This window comes from Grus americana, chromosome 16 (assembly GCF_028858705.1).
Source record: "Grus americana isolate bGruAme1 chromosome 16, bGruAme1.mat, whole genome shotgun sequence".
Lineage (NCBI taxonomy): Eukaryota > Metazoa > Chordata > Aves > Gruiformes > Gruidae > Grus > Grus americana.
The window spans coordinates 13,110,183-13,127,874 of record NC_072867.1 but is presented as its reverse complement, the minus strand read 5'-3'; the positions used below and the strand labels follow the sequence as shown (position 1 = coordinate 13,127,874).

At 41.4% G+C, this 17,692-nt stretch overlaps 1 protein-coding gene across 1 annotated transcript in view; it reads left to right on the top strand.

Annotated features, from left to right (window-relative positions):
• LOC129213929 (transmembrane protein 132B-like) overlaps window positions 1-17,692 on the top strand; it is a 255,465-nt gene that overhangs the window by 59,839 nt on the left and 177,934 nt on the right. The window contains exon 2 of the mRNA XM_054844788.1: window positions 8,865-9,744. Within this exon, the coding sequence (XP_054700763.1) occupies window positions 8,865-9,744 (880 nt within the window). The remainder of the gene's footprint in view (window positions 1-8,864; window positions 9,745-17,692) is intronic.

The following is a 17,692-nucleotide window of genomic DNA, read 5'->3' as shown; positions in this document are numbered from 1 at the left end:
ATTTGATCTGTGTCCTTCACCCGTTGGAATGATCCCCTTCTCCTTAATGGAAAGAATATTTTACACCCAAGAGATTTGGGCGAGAACTGACTGGCCCTGGCAGGCCATGGACACCTGGCTTAGGAATGCTGTTATCCCATGCTTTGTACAGTCCATGGAAGGGACCACACAGTGCTTTTGCACAACATATAGGTAGTACTATGGGAATATATTTTATCTAACATCTAGCTTTTTCTGTCAGACACATTTGAATAAATGTTTTTAACAACGAAGACTTTGGTCAGAAGCATGTGTGTGAGAGTGAGGCGGAGATGAATAAATAGAATACGTGATGACATAAAGATTTTATGGGGTATGGGGATGGGCACATTACTCACAGATGGTGAAACCATCCCAGTATGTTTCAAGAAAAGCTATTTTAGGGATGTTTAGAGAGTTTTTAAAATTTTTTTATTGTCACTATTTTTTCTATTACTCCAGCTCATAAAACCAGGTGCCTTAGTTACCATGTTTCCTGCTGTACAGGGTTCAGAGGGAGCAATAAAAGCCTCTAAAACTTACCTGGAATAGCCTTCTTACAGTTACAGATGTCACAGGTTTAATGTCCTGTATCTCAGGTCCTCCCAGGCCTTGACATGATGGTAGCATTTGGAGGAAAGGGGATCTTTCTTCTCCCTGGTGGAATAAAATTTCTACTTTATAACCTATAGACATGCTGGATCTTTGGCTTAGAAGCTATGACAAATTTAACTGTAACAACCAGTGTTAATGATTCAAGAGGAATTTGGACTCCTTGGGTTTGGACAGCATAAGCTTGGGCAATTTCTTATTTGCACAGGAATTGTGCTCAAGTCCGGTAGTTCTCAAAAAAAGAAATCATGGTGCTGGGACAGCAGAAGGATGTCCTGTATAGGAAAGTTAAACCCTTATAAGAGGTGAATTGAAGTTGTAGTGGTGTAGCGCATTACATACATACTCTTATTTCATCCTAAAAAAAATTTTTTTTTTTTGTTTCAGACTGTGTCACCTCTAAGCTAAAAGAACTCCAGTCTTCGGAAATAAGCATATCTGCTTGGAGAACCATTCTGCTGTAATGATAATGGTTCAGCTGTAGCTTTATATCTGATAAAATCTTCTTATGCAGGCAAATCCGATGCCTGCATGGGCTAGCATGGAAATCAGAGGAGGAAGCACAGTAGCTTTATTGCTTGGGTTGCATGCTATTCCCTGGCTAGGATAAATATGTAGTCTATTCTGATAAACAAGCTTGAACTCCTCCTTCCCAGTAATAAAGTTGTTAACAGTCATCTTCTGAGAGAATGGCACATAATGAGGTAGTGGCTTAACAAGGCAATTCCTCGACCTTTTATAAGTAAAGCCTCGTTTCCTTGGAGAAAAAATAAAAATCTCTAATCTGAATCTGCTGGGTATGGTGCTGCTATAAGGGTTTTTATTTTCAACTAAGTAAAAAAAAAAAAGAATCAGGGTAAACTTTGCATATTTGTTTGATGCATTTACTTTACCGCATTTTGTTTGTATGTGTGCATGTGGTTGTGTAATGTATCTTGTTTTGCAATTGCTTTAGGGATCACCTCTGAGGTGTTGCGGATGAGGGAGCGTAGATTAAGAATGGCTGTACCCGATCAGAGCATGGATCTACCTGGCCCAGCAGCCCGTTTCTGATACCACCCAAAAGCAGATACTCAGTAGGAAAGAGTAAGATCAGGCAAGCACAGAGGATGCTGCCCCTAAACGTGCTCTCAGCAGCCCATGGCTGAGATCCTGTCTTTGCATAATGCTGATTTAGAGAGTGCAGTGAGCAGTATTCTCTCTAGAGTCCAACACTTCACATTATTTCCTTGCCGGACTAATGGCAGTTCTGAGTCTTTTTGTTTTTCTCCAGTTTTCCAAACTTTTGCTGATAGAGAACCCTGAATTAATCTTCAGGCCTTTTGGGTGTTGGATTACACTCTGCCTCACTCCTTTCTGTGCCAGCAGTGCTGGAACTGGCATGGGATGCTAATCCTGCCGTACCTATTCACTCAGTCGTAGAGGAAAATGTATGAAAACAAATTGCTAGTCCAAGCTAAATTTAGATTTATTCAGTTGGAGTTAATTATAATCTTTATTTAGTCCCAAGTGATGCCTTCTTATCATACACTTATTATAGCTGAGAAAATTAATTTTTATTCTACCATAAAGGTGAATGTAATAATCTGGGTTCAGGGAAGGGATTACTTTAATAAGATTTATAGGCAGCCTTTCAGACAGTATGGTTTTATTACTATCTGTAGGTGGCCTTGCTGTACGTATGTCTTTCAGTATGGGTGACTGTGCAAAACGCATGCAAGTGAAAAACTGTAGTAAGCACCAGCTCAGAAATTTCCACATCCAACTTATTTTTTGGCAACGGTAAGCAGGCAAAACATTTGTCTTGCTTTGGAACACAATAATACAATTTATTACTGAACTTGTGGCCTGATCAGGGGTTTCATTCATATGCATAGTTTAATTTTGCACTGAAAAATGTATTTTAGGAGGCAAAAGATTTATGAGGCCTGAGATGTTGCTTTCAAGCTTTTTGGAAGCAGAGTTATGAGCTGACATAAGCATGTGGTGTGGAAAGAGAAGCTTTAGTGAAGAGTGAGCCACCAGATCTGATGGGCCACTCCTTTGCCCATGGACATCTAAACCTCCAGCATGCAGCTCTGCACTGGCCACCTTTAGCAAGCAAGTTAACGGCTAGAAATAGGCTCCTCCCAAGGGTGAGTTATCACTCCCAAGATGTGTCTAGGAGAGGATGAATGAATTCTGGAGATACCCTTTTCTGTGATTAACTGAAAGAGGAGGCTGGAGTGTGTGCTGGGCTTAGATACCCATCTAAAGTGAGATGGCCTGACTCCCACGGAGGGTGACCAGGATGTGTAGCTGCAGTGAAACCTGGGTAACAGAAGTTTGACTGAGGCATTTGAAGATAAGTATGTGAGACATTGTCCCAAGCCTACAAAAGTTAATTAACCTCTCTTCAGTTTTAGATGTTTGGATTAAATAGACTTTTTTAAATTGCATCCTTTTTCTTGTCTTTCAAAACAAGCTGCCCGACTAGCAATGTTTTGCAAAGCGAATCTCTGTCTCTACAAATATGTAATCAAGATTGAACGTAAGGACTGTAAACTGGTTGCGAGGCCTACATCAAGTTCTATCCTTACATCAAACGAGGATATGAAGAAGGGAGAATGAGAAAAGCTTAAAGGGATCCTATAATCTTTTCTCACGCTACAATTTTTTATATGTTGACAGCTTCTGGGCTGACTTTAATGTTAAAAAAGTATTGGGAACTGGAACTCTTCTTAGCTCTTTCTTGCAGTGTCATTTATATCTTCAAATTATTCTGTTACAGCTGAAAAGACTGTTTGTTATTATGTTTTTTTTCCTGTGCCAGTGTGGTTCACTGTATAAGTACCTCAAATACTAAAGGAGTAAGGCTTGTATTTGAATGGTAGGTGATGGAAGTTGTTCCTCAGTGGGACTATGCAGGATTTTTCTCCTCCTTTTCCTCCCTAATGTAAAACTGAGGAGATGAGTCACAGGATGGATTCTGAATGTGGGAAGTAAACAGTGACATCCTCCTTTCGTGGTTATTTTACTAAATTTTGAATGAGTCAGGGAGAGCATCTAGGCTCTTTAAATCTCACACAACTCAAACTTATCCTACTCATAGTGCACAAATGAGGTCTAAACTTGTGGTAGATTTTCACATTGTAATCATCATCCTCATTTTCCTGCTGCCAGGATTATAGGAGTCAGAGTTTCCCCAGCTGTAGCCAGCCAAATCACCTTGCACAATCTCTCACTGCTGGGGTCTCTAAACAGCATCAGGTCTTACCCCTTGCATACATGAAAGAAAGTGACCTACACAGCTGGTCGAGAATTAATTATTTTCCTATAATTTATCAGTTCCAGAATAGCTTTCCTTGTGTAGACACCCTATTCTGGGATACAGTGTGTTTTTATTCAAGGATAATGCCTGCATCTCCAGAGCAAAATAATTATTATGAATAAAGCCATTTTTATAGTGGAATAATGTACATGTGTAGTTTGGTCTTTATGGTCTTTAGTGAAGGCTGGTGGGAAGGGCTGGTGATTTTTCTGCTATACAGACAAGCCATTGATTGCTTCTGTATGACTCATGGATAACATCATAGTACTTACTGGCACCACATTACTTGAAATTATTCCTCTTTGTAAAAGAGGAGTGTCTGTATGATCTCACGCTACAATTCTGATGATGCTGCAGGAAAGATGAATTTTAACATTTTCACAGTTTTTCCACAGGTGCAGAATTGGCTTTCTTATTTGTTTTCGGAGAAAAAGGGTATTGAAAAAGTTGCAATTTTAAATGCTTCTTGTTCCTCATACCTCCAACTTCAGAATTATTGAGGGCTTATGGAAGACTTGGCTCCTGTTAAGTAGTTAGCTAAAGTAGAGGGAAGATTTAGCTATGAAATTTGGATTTATGCTCCAACAGGACTTATTTTCCTTTTTAGTTACAAAATGATGAATTTTAAAGACTTTCCTCTTACTAGAGCTTAACACAGATGCATTAGTTTTTAATGCTGACCTGCCACTGCCACCACTACCTTCTAGTAGGATACTTGTTTTGCTTCTTATTAAAATGTATGAAATCTAAGAAACGTAGCTTGGATGAAATCTTGAGTTATGTGAATGGCAGATTTTTATTGCACAGTGTGACCTACAGCTATGGCTTTGCATATGCCTTAGTCCTGTGCTGCTTTGTGTGGCATCAGTCCAGGGTCAAGTGAGATTAAAAACAAAAGCGATGGATAATTTTTTGGGTAAATAAAAAATTATCAAGACAACAGAAAGGAAGCTTTGTTTGATGTCTGAGCTGGTCAGAGTAAGGACCAGGAAGGGGCACATCCCTGATGCACAACATTGTATGGTTGGTTATGTGCACGGTGGCTTCCCCTCTCTCTCTTCTCGTCAGAAACATCAGAAGGGTGTTTTCTTTCCTTCTGCACTCTGAGTTTTCAGGATGAACTGGGCTATGAGGCTATTGCCCAACTCTGAAGAGAGGGGTTTTGGCATAAAATGGGAGCAATGACCTGTTGCTCTCGGGGTCTTGGTATTGGCTAGTCCAAGTAAGTGTTTTAAAAGGGGCAAAGCACCTGCTTGAAAAACTATTACAAGGTAAAAGTTATTTAGAAATTCAAGCTAAATATCTCAAGTCATGTCCAGCAACGTGTTATTTCCGTACGTCTCCCCTCAATGCCCCCAGTGCCACAGTAGCCTCAGAAACAGACTGTGTTCAGCCTTTGAGATAGCACTGGGCTCTGGGGATGCTCATTTGGCTTCCATTTACTTTTCTGCAACTCTTCCTCTCTTTTGTTACATAATTAGGACTAACCCACTTTCTGATCTAATGTTCTGCTCTTTTGATCTTTCTGGAGTGCTTATTAAAGGGCCAGGTGATTTATTAGTCGCTTTGTTGCACACCAGAAAGCTGGGAATGTGTCCTGTTTCTGATTGTTACTGTAAGGAGATTGATGCTGCGGTGCTGACGTGCCGAATTAAAAAGGCGGGGTGTTGGCTTGCCATTGTATGAAGTATTTCTTTTTAGATGTTCCTACAGCATCATAAAATGCTGCTAAATTCAGATATCATATTTTGTTGCAGGCTGGTTCTAGGACAAAGCCCAGCCCTGTCTACTGGTGTTTATGGCTTCCCATATAAGCTTTCAGACAAAATTTGTGTCTCATTTTGTTTGAGTTACAGCAGGCTGATATCTTAGTCTTCATACCAGTTCTGAGAAGAGGCACTGAATGTTGCCACTGTAATGAAACGGAGGAAAGGGAAAAACATACCTTTTAAACTTCCTGTAAATCACTGCTTGAGACAGATAAAATATCCGCAAAAAGGATGAGGGGGGAAAGTCCTGTAATGTAAACACAAATGTATTTAAGCCTTATCTCATTTTTGATTCCTCTTTAGGCTCAGGAACTATGTCAGTGTTTAAATCTCTTCTGCAATTTGGCGTGTCTTAGGAGAAGCCAAATTTTAGCTCTTCTTCCAGAAAGCAGGGGGTACTCTTGCTACTGTGCATCCTTTGCTTATCTGTACGGCTGCACAATATTTATGATAAATGCAACTTCTCAAAAGTATTGCTTTAAATGTAGCTCAATTTATCTACAATTAATTCAGGAAGGTGCTTGTCTGCATTTGACTTCTCAGTGAAGAAACAGCACCCTTCCTCCCCTTGCTGCCTCAGCTTTCATAGGAGCAAAGTTCACTTTCAGTGACTGAGTTGTGCAAGTGCACAACAGCACGGCAAGCCATGCCATGTCAAGGTGCTCTATAAATAGCAGAGCAGCAATGGAGCTGCTAAAACATCCCTTGGTGACTTTGGTTCTAGAATTGGCATTGATCTCCTTTCTCCCTTCTCCTCCTGTTATGAGCAGGATGAGGTTCGACCCGCAGTGTGTTTCCCGAGCACTTTGTTATTCAGTGATGGGATAAAAGCATTGGGGCTCCCAGAGAGCAGCACAACAAGCAGTGGGGCATTGCCCGAGCCCTGCTAAATGGTGGTCACCAGCCTCTGCTCTTTGCCTCCATCCCTGTTGTAGGTTGCTGTGGGTTCCTTGCCTTGTGTCGCCTCCTGTGCCTGGCGCTAATGGGCAGTGGTGTCCATCTTTGCTACACAGCACCTATTGCTTTCCGTGGTGTCTGTCTCACCCGTGCCTCCTGCTTCTTACACTACTTGTAGCTTGGGTAGCCTCTTGCCTGGAGGGACTACTTCTGTCTTCTTCCAGAATTGCTTATTATTACTCACACCTTATGACTTCCCAAAGAGAATTGGGGTCTATCAGTTTCTGCATGCTGCAGGGAGTGTGCTAGCTGCCCATTGTTCACATCTGAATTAAGAGATGTGGAAGGGAATGGCTAAAATGAATTTTCTCCCCTAGAAAAATGGTTGACCCCTATGTGAGCTATGACACTGTAGAAAGCTGGCCATGTCAGTGCTTGCATGAGGAAGGGAGGAGAAAGTTTCTCATCATCTGGGTTTCTGCATTTCAGCTGGGTGCCTAGGTCTGTGGCTGTGTGCAGCTGGGGGAAGGTGTTGCCTGCACTGGTGTGTTACGAGAGATGGGCTGAAGTGTTTATGCATGGGCATAAGAAATGAGAGGATGTCCAAGTGGAGCAAGTGCATGGTGGCTGCTCTGCAATTGCATTTGCTTGTGGAGCTGAGAGGAAACCCTGATCTGATCCCCATGTGGAGTAGTGAGAGAAGAGACTGTTGATACTGTTTCCTGCTGAGAATTTTTTATGCTTTTGTATGTTTTTGCATACTTACTCATTCCCACAAAGAATATTCCAATGGTTGCAGAAAAACCTTGACACAAATATACAGCAAAAGTAAAGGCAGAAATATTGTGATGAAATGAGAAGCATTTAAACAAGCATAGATAATATCAAGCTATCAAAAGTAAATGAGCAGAATTTCAACTGAGAACAAGAGTGGAGTCAAGTCAAATGGATGAGATTTACCCTAGAATGTGTCTTCGATAAGTGTAGGCTTTAAAAATGCACAACCTGAAAAAATAGCTTAAATATTAGAGCTTTTATCTGTGCTAAATTGTGGCTCCAAGTATCTGAGTCATCTGCTTGTAACAGGTGTAATTGTGTGGTTGTCGTGTTCTGTATCTGCTCTCCCCACTCCTGACAAACAGTAAAATCACCGCTAAGCTTCAGCGAGAGACAACAAGAGCTTTGACCTTAGGATCTGTCATTGTTCCTTTGTTATCTCTGTGCATTATGGAACTGCTTCATTTTAATTCATTTGATTTCTGTTTATTTCTTCTGTGGCAGTCCCAGGAGCTTGTATTCACCGGCTTTTTGTTGGAGCGTAGGAATTGTTAGTTTGAAAGACCCACTGTTTCTTTCTGGTAGAATTGCAGCCCAGATTGAATATATCTCGCTATTAATTAGAGACTGGCCCAAACCAAAGACATCTGTTTGATCCCTCCCTCCCTCTGGAATCTTTTCTTGCCTGGGAAAAATTGCTCAGTGCTGACTGGAGGATTGACCATTGTGTTGTAGAGAAACTTTTGTGGTTTCCAAATGTGTTTCATTCTCTTCTGGAATTAAACCAAAAAATCCTTCTAAGTGTCTGTGAACCTTCTGCATGTAAAGGATTTCTCTCCTTCTCTCAAGTTCACTCTTGCCTATAAATCCATCCCACTGAGACCTCTATCAAACCCCATATTTTTTTATGTGAAAAGTTTTGGTTTCAAGAACACAAAGCTTTTATCAGTTTGCCACTAACTTCCAAACTGCTGATCTGATGAAAGTAGATTGGGAGTGATGCAGATTTGCAGCCCCCCATTGCAGTGTGTGTTAGCAATGTTAGACTAAAGAAAATGTTCTGGTTTACTGCCTGCTAATATTCAATATGCTGGTTTCTTACGTATATTGAAACATGGATGAGAAAAAGTCGTAAGTTTGGGCAAGAAAAGAACAAAAACCAACCAGTAAAAAGTTTTGGAACTTAGATTGATATGTGGCCAATCAATCTCCTTGCTTTATCTAGTACTTGATTAATGGCTTTCAAGTAGATACTAGATTGGGGAAGGTGGAAAGGGAGCTGTACTGCTGATACAATGGATGTTTTCAGTGTATGAGCTTTCAGCCAACAGTGTTACTCCATGGTACCTGTGTCAGATTGTTTTGTAATTGTGGCTAACAGTATTGATCTCTAGTAATACATTGCTTTTGAGAAAAACTGAGGGGCATGCTAAGCAAACATTAGAGTTGTCTTTCTGTTTCCTTTTATCTTTGGCCTGCAGTGGTGGAAAGCCGAGGAGGGATCATGGACAGCATACAGAGATTTTCAAACCTGCCAACGTACCTCCCTGCAAGCTATCACATCTGCAATGCTGATGTTTTCTTCTTCCTCAAAGAAGCCAACCAGGATATCATGAGGAACTCCAGTTTGCAGTCTAGGGTGGATTCATTCTTTATATACAAAGCCAAACTGCCACCTGTCCTAAATGTCACATATGGACCCTTTTCTGTTGAACAGGCTGTTCCCTTGGACCTCATGCTGACTTCTGCATCTTTTGGTTTCACAAATAAATTCACTTTTAATTGGAAATTAAAATCTCACATAATTGACAGCTCGATCTATTCCAACAAACCTAAAATACAAACCTTGTTCTATATTGCGGGGAAGGACTGGGATGACTTTAATTCTGCGGAGAGGTTGCCTTGCGTGAAGATGTTTGCTTTCCTGGAGTCTAGAGAAGTTGTGGCCAGCTGTAGATTGACAGGTCATCTAGGATTATGTGTTGCGGAGCTGGAATTATCTCCTAGCTGGTTCAGCTCCCCTCCACCCCTGGTTTCAGAGGAAACAGCCTCCCTGGAAGGGATTACTGTGGAGCTCTTCTATAAGATTTATACAGCAGATGGGGAATGTTCTCCAGAGGATGCAAAATGGGAAAACAATATCCATGCAGGTCAAGATAATGAACACAAGGCTTTGTCAGCTATGGAGAGGATTGGTAGCATCATTGTTTACCCAAATCAAGACAAATTAAAACAGTCTTCACTGAGGCTAGATGAAAATGTTGTTATTCGCTTACCACTCAACCCGGTCAGAGAAGGTGATGTTGTGACCTTTCATGTTTCCCTGGCTGATGACTCTCTAGCAGACCAGTTTGTATTAAGGTAAGAGAATTTTTAAAGTGCTGTACGCTAAACAGTCTACAAATAGGGACAAATCACTGTCAGGTGTAATTTCTTTGGTTACATTCAATGTTTTCCTCAGAGAACTTAAGCATTTCTTCTCCAACTGGGGAAAACTATAAATAGTCTTGAATTATCTGTGTGGATGACACTTTTTAGAACATAGGAATTGATTTTAAAGTATGAGCTATAAATGTTTGTATGATTATTTTTTTGTTTTAATTCTATTTGCTTCTAGTCATAATTCTGCCTCTTAAATTATGCCTCTGTAAGTCAGCCAGGGTAACTGCTGCAATCCGTTTTGCTAGACAGTTTGCAGGAGGGTTTTCTGTTTCTTTGGTGAAGCTTCCTCTCTTTTTACCAACTTTCTTATCATCTTTCCAAAGTACATGGGATGTATCTCGCACAGGTCATATGTGGTGAGGAACTATTTTGTTGCATTGTACAGAGGGGAGCTGAGAGGTGAGAAAATGAGACGTGCCTCAGCTTGTGTAGGAAGTCTTTGGCAGAGCCAGGATATGGATCCAAACTTTGGAAGTCGTCGTCAGTTTTTCTGTAACGCAGCCCATCCTGCTTCCTTAAGCTTTTGACTGTTGCGTGGCCCATTTTTTTTTTAAAGTTTTGAGACTTTCTGGTGACCTTTACTTGTGAATCTGCCTGTAATAGGAGAATTCAGGCATTTCTAACCACCCCGAGGGTTAGTGCTGCATATTTGTTATGTCCTTAGCTGTCAGACTGTGGGTTCAGAGCTGCATAGAGACCAAATTCAGAGAGAAATGTGAGCCAGACTGGGGGAATAAAAGGGCCAAAAGGTAATTGGAAAGTGTCATATGTTGTGAGAATGCAGGACGCTTGGGAAAGGAGTTGCAGCCCGCTCTAGCCAACCTCAAAACAGATTTGTGCCTTACTTCTAACTTTTTGATCCGAGAACGATGGGAGCAGACGATGACAGAAGTGCACTTTGGGGACAGATGTTGAGAAAAGAGACAGCAAACCTTATGCAGCACTTTCAAATCATTCAACGTTTGTGAAATAGCACATGCATATTAATAAACTTACAGATTGCTGCGTGAATCAGGACAAGTGGTTCATAGCGCAGTGCACAGGCAGATGGAAAGAAATGGTCCACAATATCCCAAGCACTTCCATCTACTCAGGGTGGGGGGAAAATGTGTGAGAAATATCGTAGGGTTTAACCAGACTTTAAAAGGTTTGGGTCAGGAAGGGCCTACCTATAAACCCACCTTATTCTTGCCTTTACCTGGCTTTACTGGTTTTTCTTCATAAAATATGGGTTTCGCCAGCATCCACTGTCAGTAGATGGACCAACCTCACAGAGCCGTCAGGTTTCGGTGTTTGTGTATTGATCCTTGGTGCTATAGCAGAGAGATTATGGAATTTGCCTGAGGCTCTGCAAAGATTTAACAGCAGCTCTTAATTCTCAGTTTTTTGTTCTCTTTACCACACCACAGATAAAATTCCCTAGGTATTAGAGACAACCTAAGATGAGGATGTTTTCTTTCCATTGGAATTTCTAAAATAACATTTACCTTGTAACAAATGATGTGAGGGTAGAGTTTTGATATTTCTGCTGGCTAGGAAAGCACCAAAAACTTCTTGCAGAGATAGTTTTGATATGCTGTCTTTCAAAAGCAAAATAGTTTATGGAAGCGCTGAGCACAGTAACTAACCTGGGGTTTCAAGGAAGCAGAAACAGAGGGAGTCAAGAACCTCCAAACTGGGGACCCCCAGGATGAGCCACAAGAGCCTGGCCACCACCGAGACCCTTGTCTTCTCCCACAGGACCTGATGACTTGCGTGTCTCCAGCTGTCAGGTGGGAGTCACTTTGTGGTGCCCTCCCGACACGCGGAGCCTGCATCTCAGCACTCCTGAGCTGCTGGGAAGGCAGTCAGGTTTCCATGGGGATTTCCTCTTTTGAAAAGTGTGCGGAATGGGTTCATCTCCAGGAGATGTTTCTGTTAAAATAAATCAGCATGTTTTACGTGCCCAGAAATATTTCCTCGGAAAATTCACTATCGGCTCTATGTAGTCTAGCCTGTCTGGTCTTTTATTTGGCTTTGCTTGAATTGTGCTTTTCATCAGAGAAACTGCAAGTATTTTTAGTTAACCTTCAGCTGAATGCTGAAAGTAAGAGGCAAAATGCAATTCTGCTGATGGTTCACCTGTCCTCCAGGATGGAGAGAGCATCAGCAACTGTTGCTATGATTATTGCGAATGACATACGTGGGGCGCATGGAGAGATTATTCACCTGAAGTTTACACAGTAGGCAGGGAATTATGCCGAGGGAAATACAATCACTATAGTGCCTGCATCTAATTTATGCAGTTTCCCTCACCGGCTTTCCTTGTTTTTCAGCTCAATGCTAATGCCCGTAAAACCCCAGAAGGTTTTTATATACATAGAATTTCCGTGCATTATAGCCAGAGAAAAATACATTGAAGTGAATGTTTGCCTTGGGAAATATATTTTTGCCTAATATAACTGATTGTTTTTAATCATATCTGTTATAAGTGTAGCGGGGTGAATTGCAGTCTGGCTCATATGAGACGATAGATCAAAATCAAGTCATTTGCAACGCAGCATCTGATGCCGACCTCGAGCTCTGTCAGTATGCAAAAGAACAGATATGCTCAATTTTATGCACCTATTTACTATTTCATGCTGTGTTGTGTAGTATTTTATGTTGGATTTTGTTCTAGCAAAACTGATTTCAGCTCTCATACAAGAGCAGATTCTTCCTTGTTTTGGTAAAATTTGAGATTCTTAACCAAGCTTGCCTACTGAAAAGAGATTGGAAACAGTTTTTTGGTTCAGCTGTGCTGTGTTGAAAGATACTTGTTAAACCCCTGTTCTTCCAGTAATGTCACTTACAGGGCAATGCTGCAGGTTCTATGTGAAGCTCCTGCTATTACTTCCAGTCCCTTTCAACAGTCCAAACTGGTTTTCCTCTGCTTAAGCAAAGTTTTGGTTGTTTGTTTTCATTCAATAACTAGAATTTAAGATTGAGTTGGAGCTGTAGTTTTGCTGTGGTCCAGGGAATTTGTTTCTTTTCATACTGCAATCCGGCCAGTGTGGCTTGGTGTAATTGAAGGACCCAGATATGTCAAGGGGCAGAATTTGGAGGCTAAGTGTGCATTTCATGCTTTTGCTGTGCCTGACAGTCATATTGCTCACTTTGTTGACAGATGATCTATACATGTGTGCAATGAAATTCTTATGACACTGGAGATTAATTTGTGGCCTTGCCGGTCTGGTCTGTACCGTAAAATTTACCATCTGTGAACATAAATTTTGCCCATTATGTTAGGTGGGTTGCAACTAAACATAGTTTAACCATGAAGATAGGTGAAATGGGCTATATTGCCATGCTTAAACTTTTTTATGGGCTACCTAGTTTAAAAAAAAAGGAAAAATGAAGCACAGCTTTGAGATTCCAGCAGGACTATTACATGCATCAGTGTCATAAATTTTCAGGCACTTTTTGTCTTTTGATGCACAGGAGATCTCTGTTACCTTCTTTACTGACAAACTTAGGTGAAACATAGTAAATGAGGAAAGATGGAAATCATGACTAAAGAATGGGTAATGCCAACTTTTGTGCTATTTACTAAACAGAAGTCGTCCCTGGATATGCATGGAGAAGTTGTAAAAGAGACAGGAGAAAACAATTCTTGCTTAACTGGAAGGATGGAAATCTCATCCAATAGCGCTGGGAATGGCTTGCATTTCTTTTGTGGTGTATGTTATTATTTAACTCCATCTTGAGACTCAAAAGGATGTATTTAAAAGAAAAATGGGAGTCATTTTGTGCAGCAGGAAAACGTTTAATGGAATAAATGGACAATTGCCCCTTGGTTATAGGAAAGAAACCAGGACACTCTCTTTATAAATAAATGGCATAGTTCTGTCCCGTTTTCCAAGTCTCCCCATTTAAACCATCTGTGAGGATGTGCTGGTAATGAAGGCTGAGCACTAATAGCAATTTGTCGAGTCACAGACAAAAAGTGGGTTTGTCGGCATTCGTTACACGTCCCTAACATGAACGACCCATCCTTCTTTTATGCCCAATCAGAATAGAAACGCAGACTGGAGATATTCCAGGAATAATAGTAAGGGGCTGAAACCAGGTAATGAATCCCACGCTAGAGAAATGAAAGCGGCTGTGGTCGGGATGCGGTCCTCTGTCTGGAGGGGAATGGCAGGACCGTGCAAAGAAACCTTGCTGTCGTTCGGTGCCTAGGCAACCTCAGGGAAAAAGATTATCCGCTTCTCTCTGCCGTGCTCCACATATTGCAGGGCAAAGATTACTTTTTGATTTTTGGGTGAACCAGTACAAGGTGTAATACATGCCGGTTGGCTTTTACTGATTATTCTCACTAGGAAAAATGATATTAAGGATTTATATTAATAAACATATATCCATATGGAGGAGGTTATGTCGCCTGCTAAGGAATAAAAATTGCACAGGCCATTAAAACTGACTTACAAGGCTTCTGCGTTAATAATGAAAGATCTGTAGAAGTCTGAGCAGTCGTCTAGAAGGCCAGAAAAAGATCATTAAGAGGATGTCTCCTGCCAATAACTGCCAAGAGCAAACAAGGGAAAGAAAACAGAAGGGTTTAGATCTGGAAATGCATAGAAAATGAGAGCATGCAGACTGTGGGGAATGCAGCCTGGCTGCGTGTGAGGAGGAGACTCCGTGTGGCCTTCATCACTTGTAACCAAGGTAGTATGAATGGGGAAGCAGGGCAGGATTATTACTGGTGAGAGAAATAGATGATTAACTGAAGCATCATTTTAGGATGAAAATTCAGCAGAAGTGAAAGTGTTGAGAAAGGGAAAAAATATACTTCTGAAATTAATCAGAAATGCTGGTTCAGATTTAGAAATAATTACAGAATTAAAGCATTACTGGTGTCTTGAGAATATTTGTTTTTTACTTGAAGATTTTAATAAACCCAGAATGAATGTTTAAATTTGTTATTTCTCTCTTTTCTCTGAATGTACATTGAACTAAATGAAAAACATGAAATAGTAAAATGTAACATTAATAAGAAATATCAAGCACTCCAAAGTCTGGAAATGCCAGAGATGTCTGTGCAACCTTAACTCAGTCCCCATGTATATACATGTTATAACATATTCCTCAAAGACAAATTCACACTATTTTTTTTCTAGATCTGCTTCATTCAGTGCATACATTGTCTTCCTCCCACTGTTTTCTTTCTTTTTGTCACTGAACAGGAAAGGGAGTAACATCCTTTCAGGATGCTCCTGTGAAGCCTAGGGGAGCTGTCACCAGAATTTTTTTTTAGCTTGGATAAACCATTTCTATAAATTCCTTTTTAGAAAGGGTTGAACCATTCTTTCATTTTTCTTATTTCCGTTTGAGAGGGGCACGTGGCCCAGTAAAAGTGACTTCAGCTGATGAAAGTCTGGCATGATGGTATGGAGTTACAAATTTCAAAAAGATGTTGTATGAAGCAGTTAGACCTGAATCTGTGTTGGCCTAAGTGAAAAAGGCATCCCCCTGGATACCTGCAGGCAGTGCACGGCTGTGTGCACCCACGTGCACAAGCCAACCTGCCCTGGAAGTAGTCTTACCACACTGCCAGGTTTTCTCTCCTTTTTACATGCTTTAAGATAACCTTCTCTGCCCTAGGCACACTGGTGAGGGAGAAGAAACCACCCCCTCATGCAGTCTTAAAAACAGTTAAAAATGACAAAAAAAAGTGCGCTCCTTCCTACAGCTCAAGCAGTCCTAAAAGCTTAAAAACCAATGGATATCCGACAGTGAATAAATGACCCAGTGAATCCTGAAAGACCCTGCAAGACTACAGTCAATAAAGCTTTTTAATGGAATTTTAGATAAAGGTCAACTATCTGCTACAATAATCAGCCGTCCGCGATCACTCTTCATAGGAATAAAACAGGCAGAGCAGCAGCCCCACACGACAGTGAGAAGCTCTTGTTAGTTGTTGGATATTGGCTTTGAAGCACTTCCAGACGGGATTGCAGCATCGTGGTGATAAAACGCTCTTTTTTTTTTTTCTGAGGCCTTTTCCGATGGCGACTTCTGTCACCCTGCAAAAGGGATCCTGAACGTGCCGCTTTGTCCAGAAACACAGCTGCTCGTTACTGCGGTGTTGTTAAGGTGGTGTAAAGATAAAGGAGGATGAGACAGCGATGGGAAGCTGTGGTGCTGAGTTTGGGTGACTGTGGCAAATGTCCCTGCTGTCTGCCCCTTCGCTCACCCTCAGCAGCCCTGGCTTAGGGATGCTCCCTTCTCCCACAGGAGCAGGGAACTCTTAAGAGTTGGAGCAGAGGACTTGACCAAAGTGCAGAATTAGATTAATTAAAAATATTTAGCCTGCGTGTGTATTTCAGTGGAGTTTTTCACTGATAAGGTGAATAGTTTGACTGCTAGTTATTTTTAATTTTGACAGTTTGAGAACATTTCACGTGTAGGATGGGGGAACACTGAGTACAGCTGGAATGAAACAAGGACCCACTTTCCATTGGAAAAGGTGTTTGGTTTGCCTTGAAACCCCACTTTCTATTCGACTCCTGCCAGCAGCACAGCTATCTCATTCATCTGCCCATCTGTGTCTATGAGCACTAAGGGATGTGGCAATGTTATGTAAATTAATTTGCTGTATCTCATATTCAGAACCATAAAGTGGAAAAAAAGAGAGTTAGTTATGTTGATTTTAAGTCAGTGTGTGAGCAGGCATCACATCTCTGCAGTACTGAACTACAAGTGGGTAAGCAGTGCTGTGTGTAACTGGTGGCAGTACATCTTGTTTGACACATCAGATTGTTTTGCACGTGTGTGACAAAAAAGGTTTATAATAGGAACCCCGACAACCTCTTGTCTGCCAGCATGTTAGCAGACACTGCTATACTCTGCAAACGGAGATGATGTGAAAAGCGTTTCCCATGGATTTGGAAGGTGCCAATACGCCATGTGACTTGACACAAACTCAGCCTTGTTGATGGTAATGGAAAGAGATTTTACATTTTTAAATGGTTCAGGTTCTACAAGCTTGTTCCTAGGCTGATCCCCGTCTCCGAAAGCTTCGACATGACAGCTCCTGCTAATTAACTCCAGACAGCTCCTACACAACTCAATGCTTGCTTCGGGGCCGGGTGTGGATCTGCAGTGCACTGTCAGCAGATGTGGCACGGTCATGCTGAGAGCAGAGTATGAGCTGTGGTCAAAATGTTTACAATGCAGAGCATGCCTGCGAAGGAGGCAAGAGGATTTTGGAGGAAACCACCACTAAAAGGACACTCTTGGTTTGTTGCATCTGGTCAGACTCCCTCTATGCCATGGGAAGGTGTGCTCGGTGGTGATCCCTCTTGGATGGTGAGGAGCTGTGTCTAAGGGGCTGCCGAAGGTTCAGCCTTTCTGGTCTGTACAGGACGTTGCCGCTGCCCTTCTCCAAACCTTTCTTTTGCTGGAGGCTTTCCTGTCTGTAGTTACTGCCTTGCCGGAAGGGACAGATGATTTACCCCTGCTGTGATTAACATTGGTGCAGATACGAAATGAGAAGGAAAAGCCACTGATGACTGAATTGGGAGTTGAGTTTTGCCTGTGAGCACCTGGCTCTGAGTTCAGTTACCTTTGTTAATGAACACAAAGTTGCCTTCAGGTGACAAAACTGCTTAAATACAGTGTCACAAAGGATAATTTAAGGAAGACATCTGCAGGATAAACATTTTCTTTGTACTTTTTTTTTTTTTATATATACCTTGTGCTCAGGTTGGGAACACAGGTCAGAAAAGGGTCCTGTCTTTGAGTGATCATTTCAAGTTCAGGGACACACTGTAGCTTTTTGCAAACTGTGTGTCCTACTGAGTGAGTCCCTGGTGGGGAGCTGGGGGGAATGTCTTTGTTTTGGACA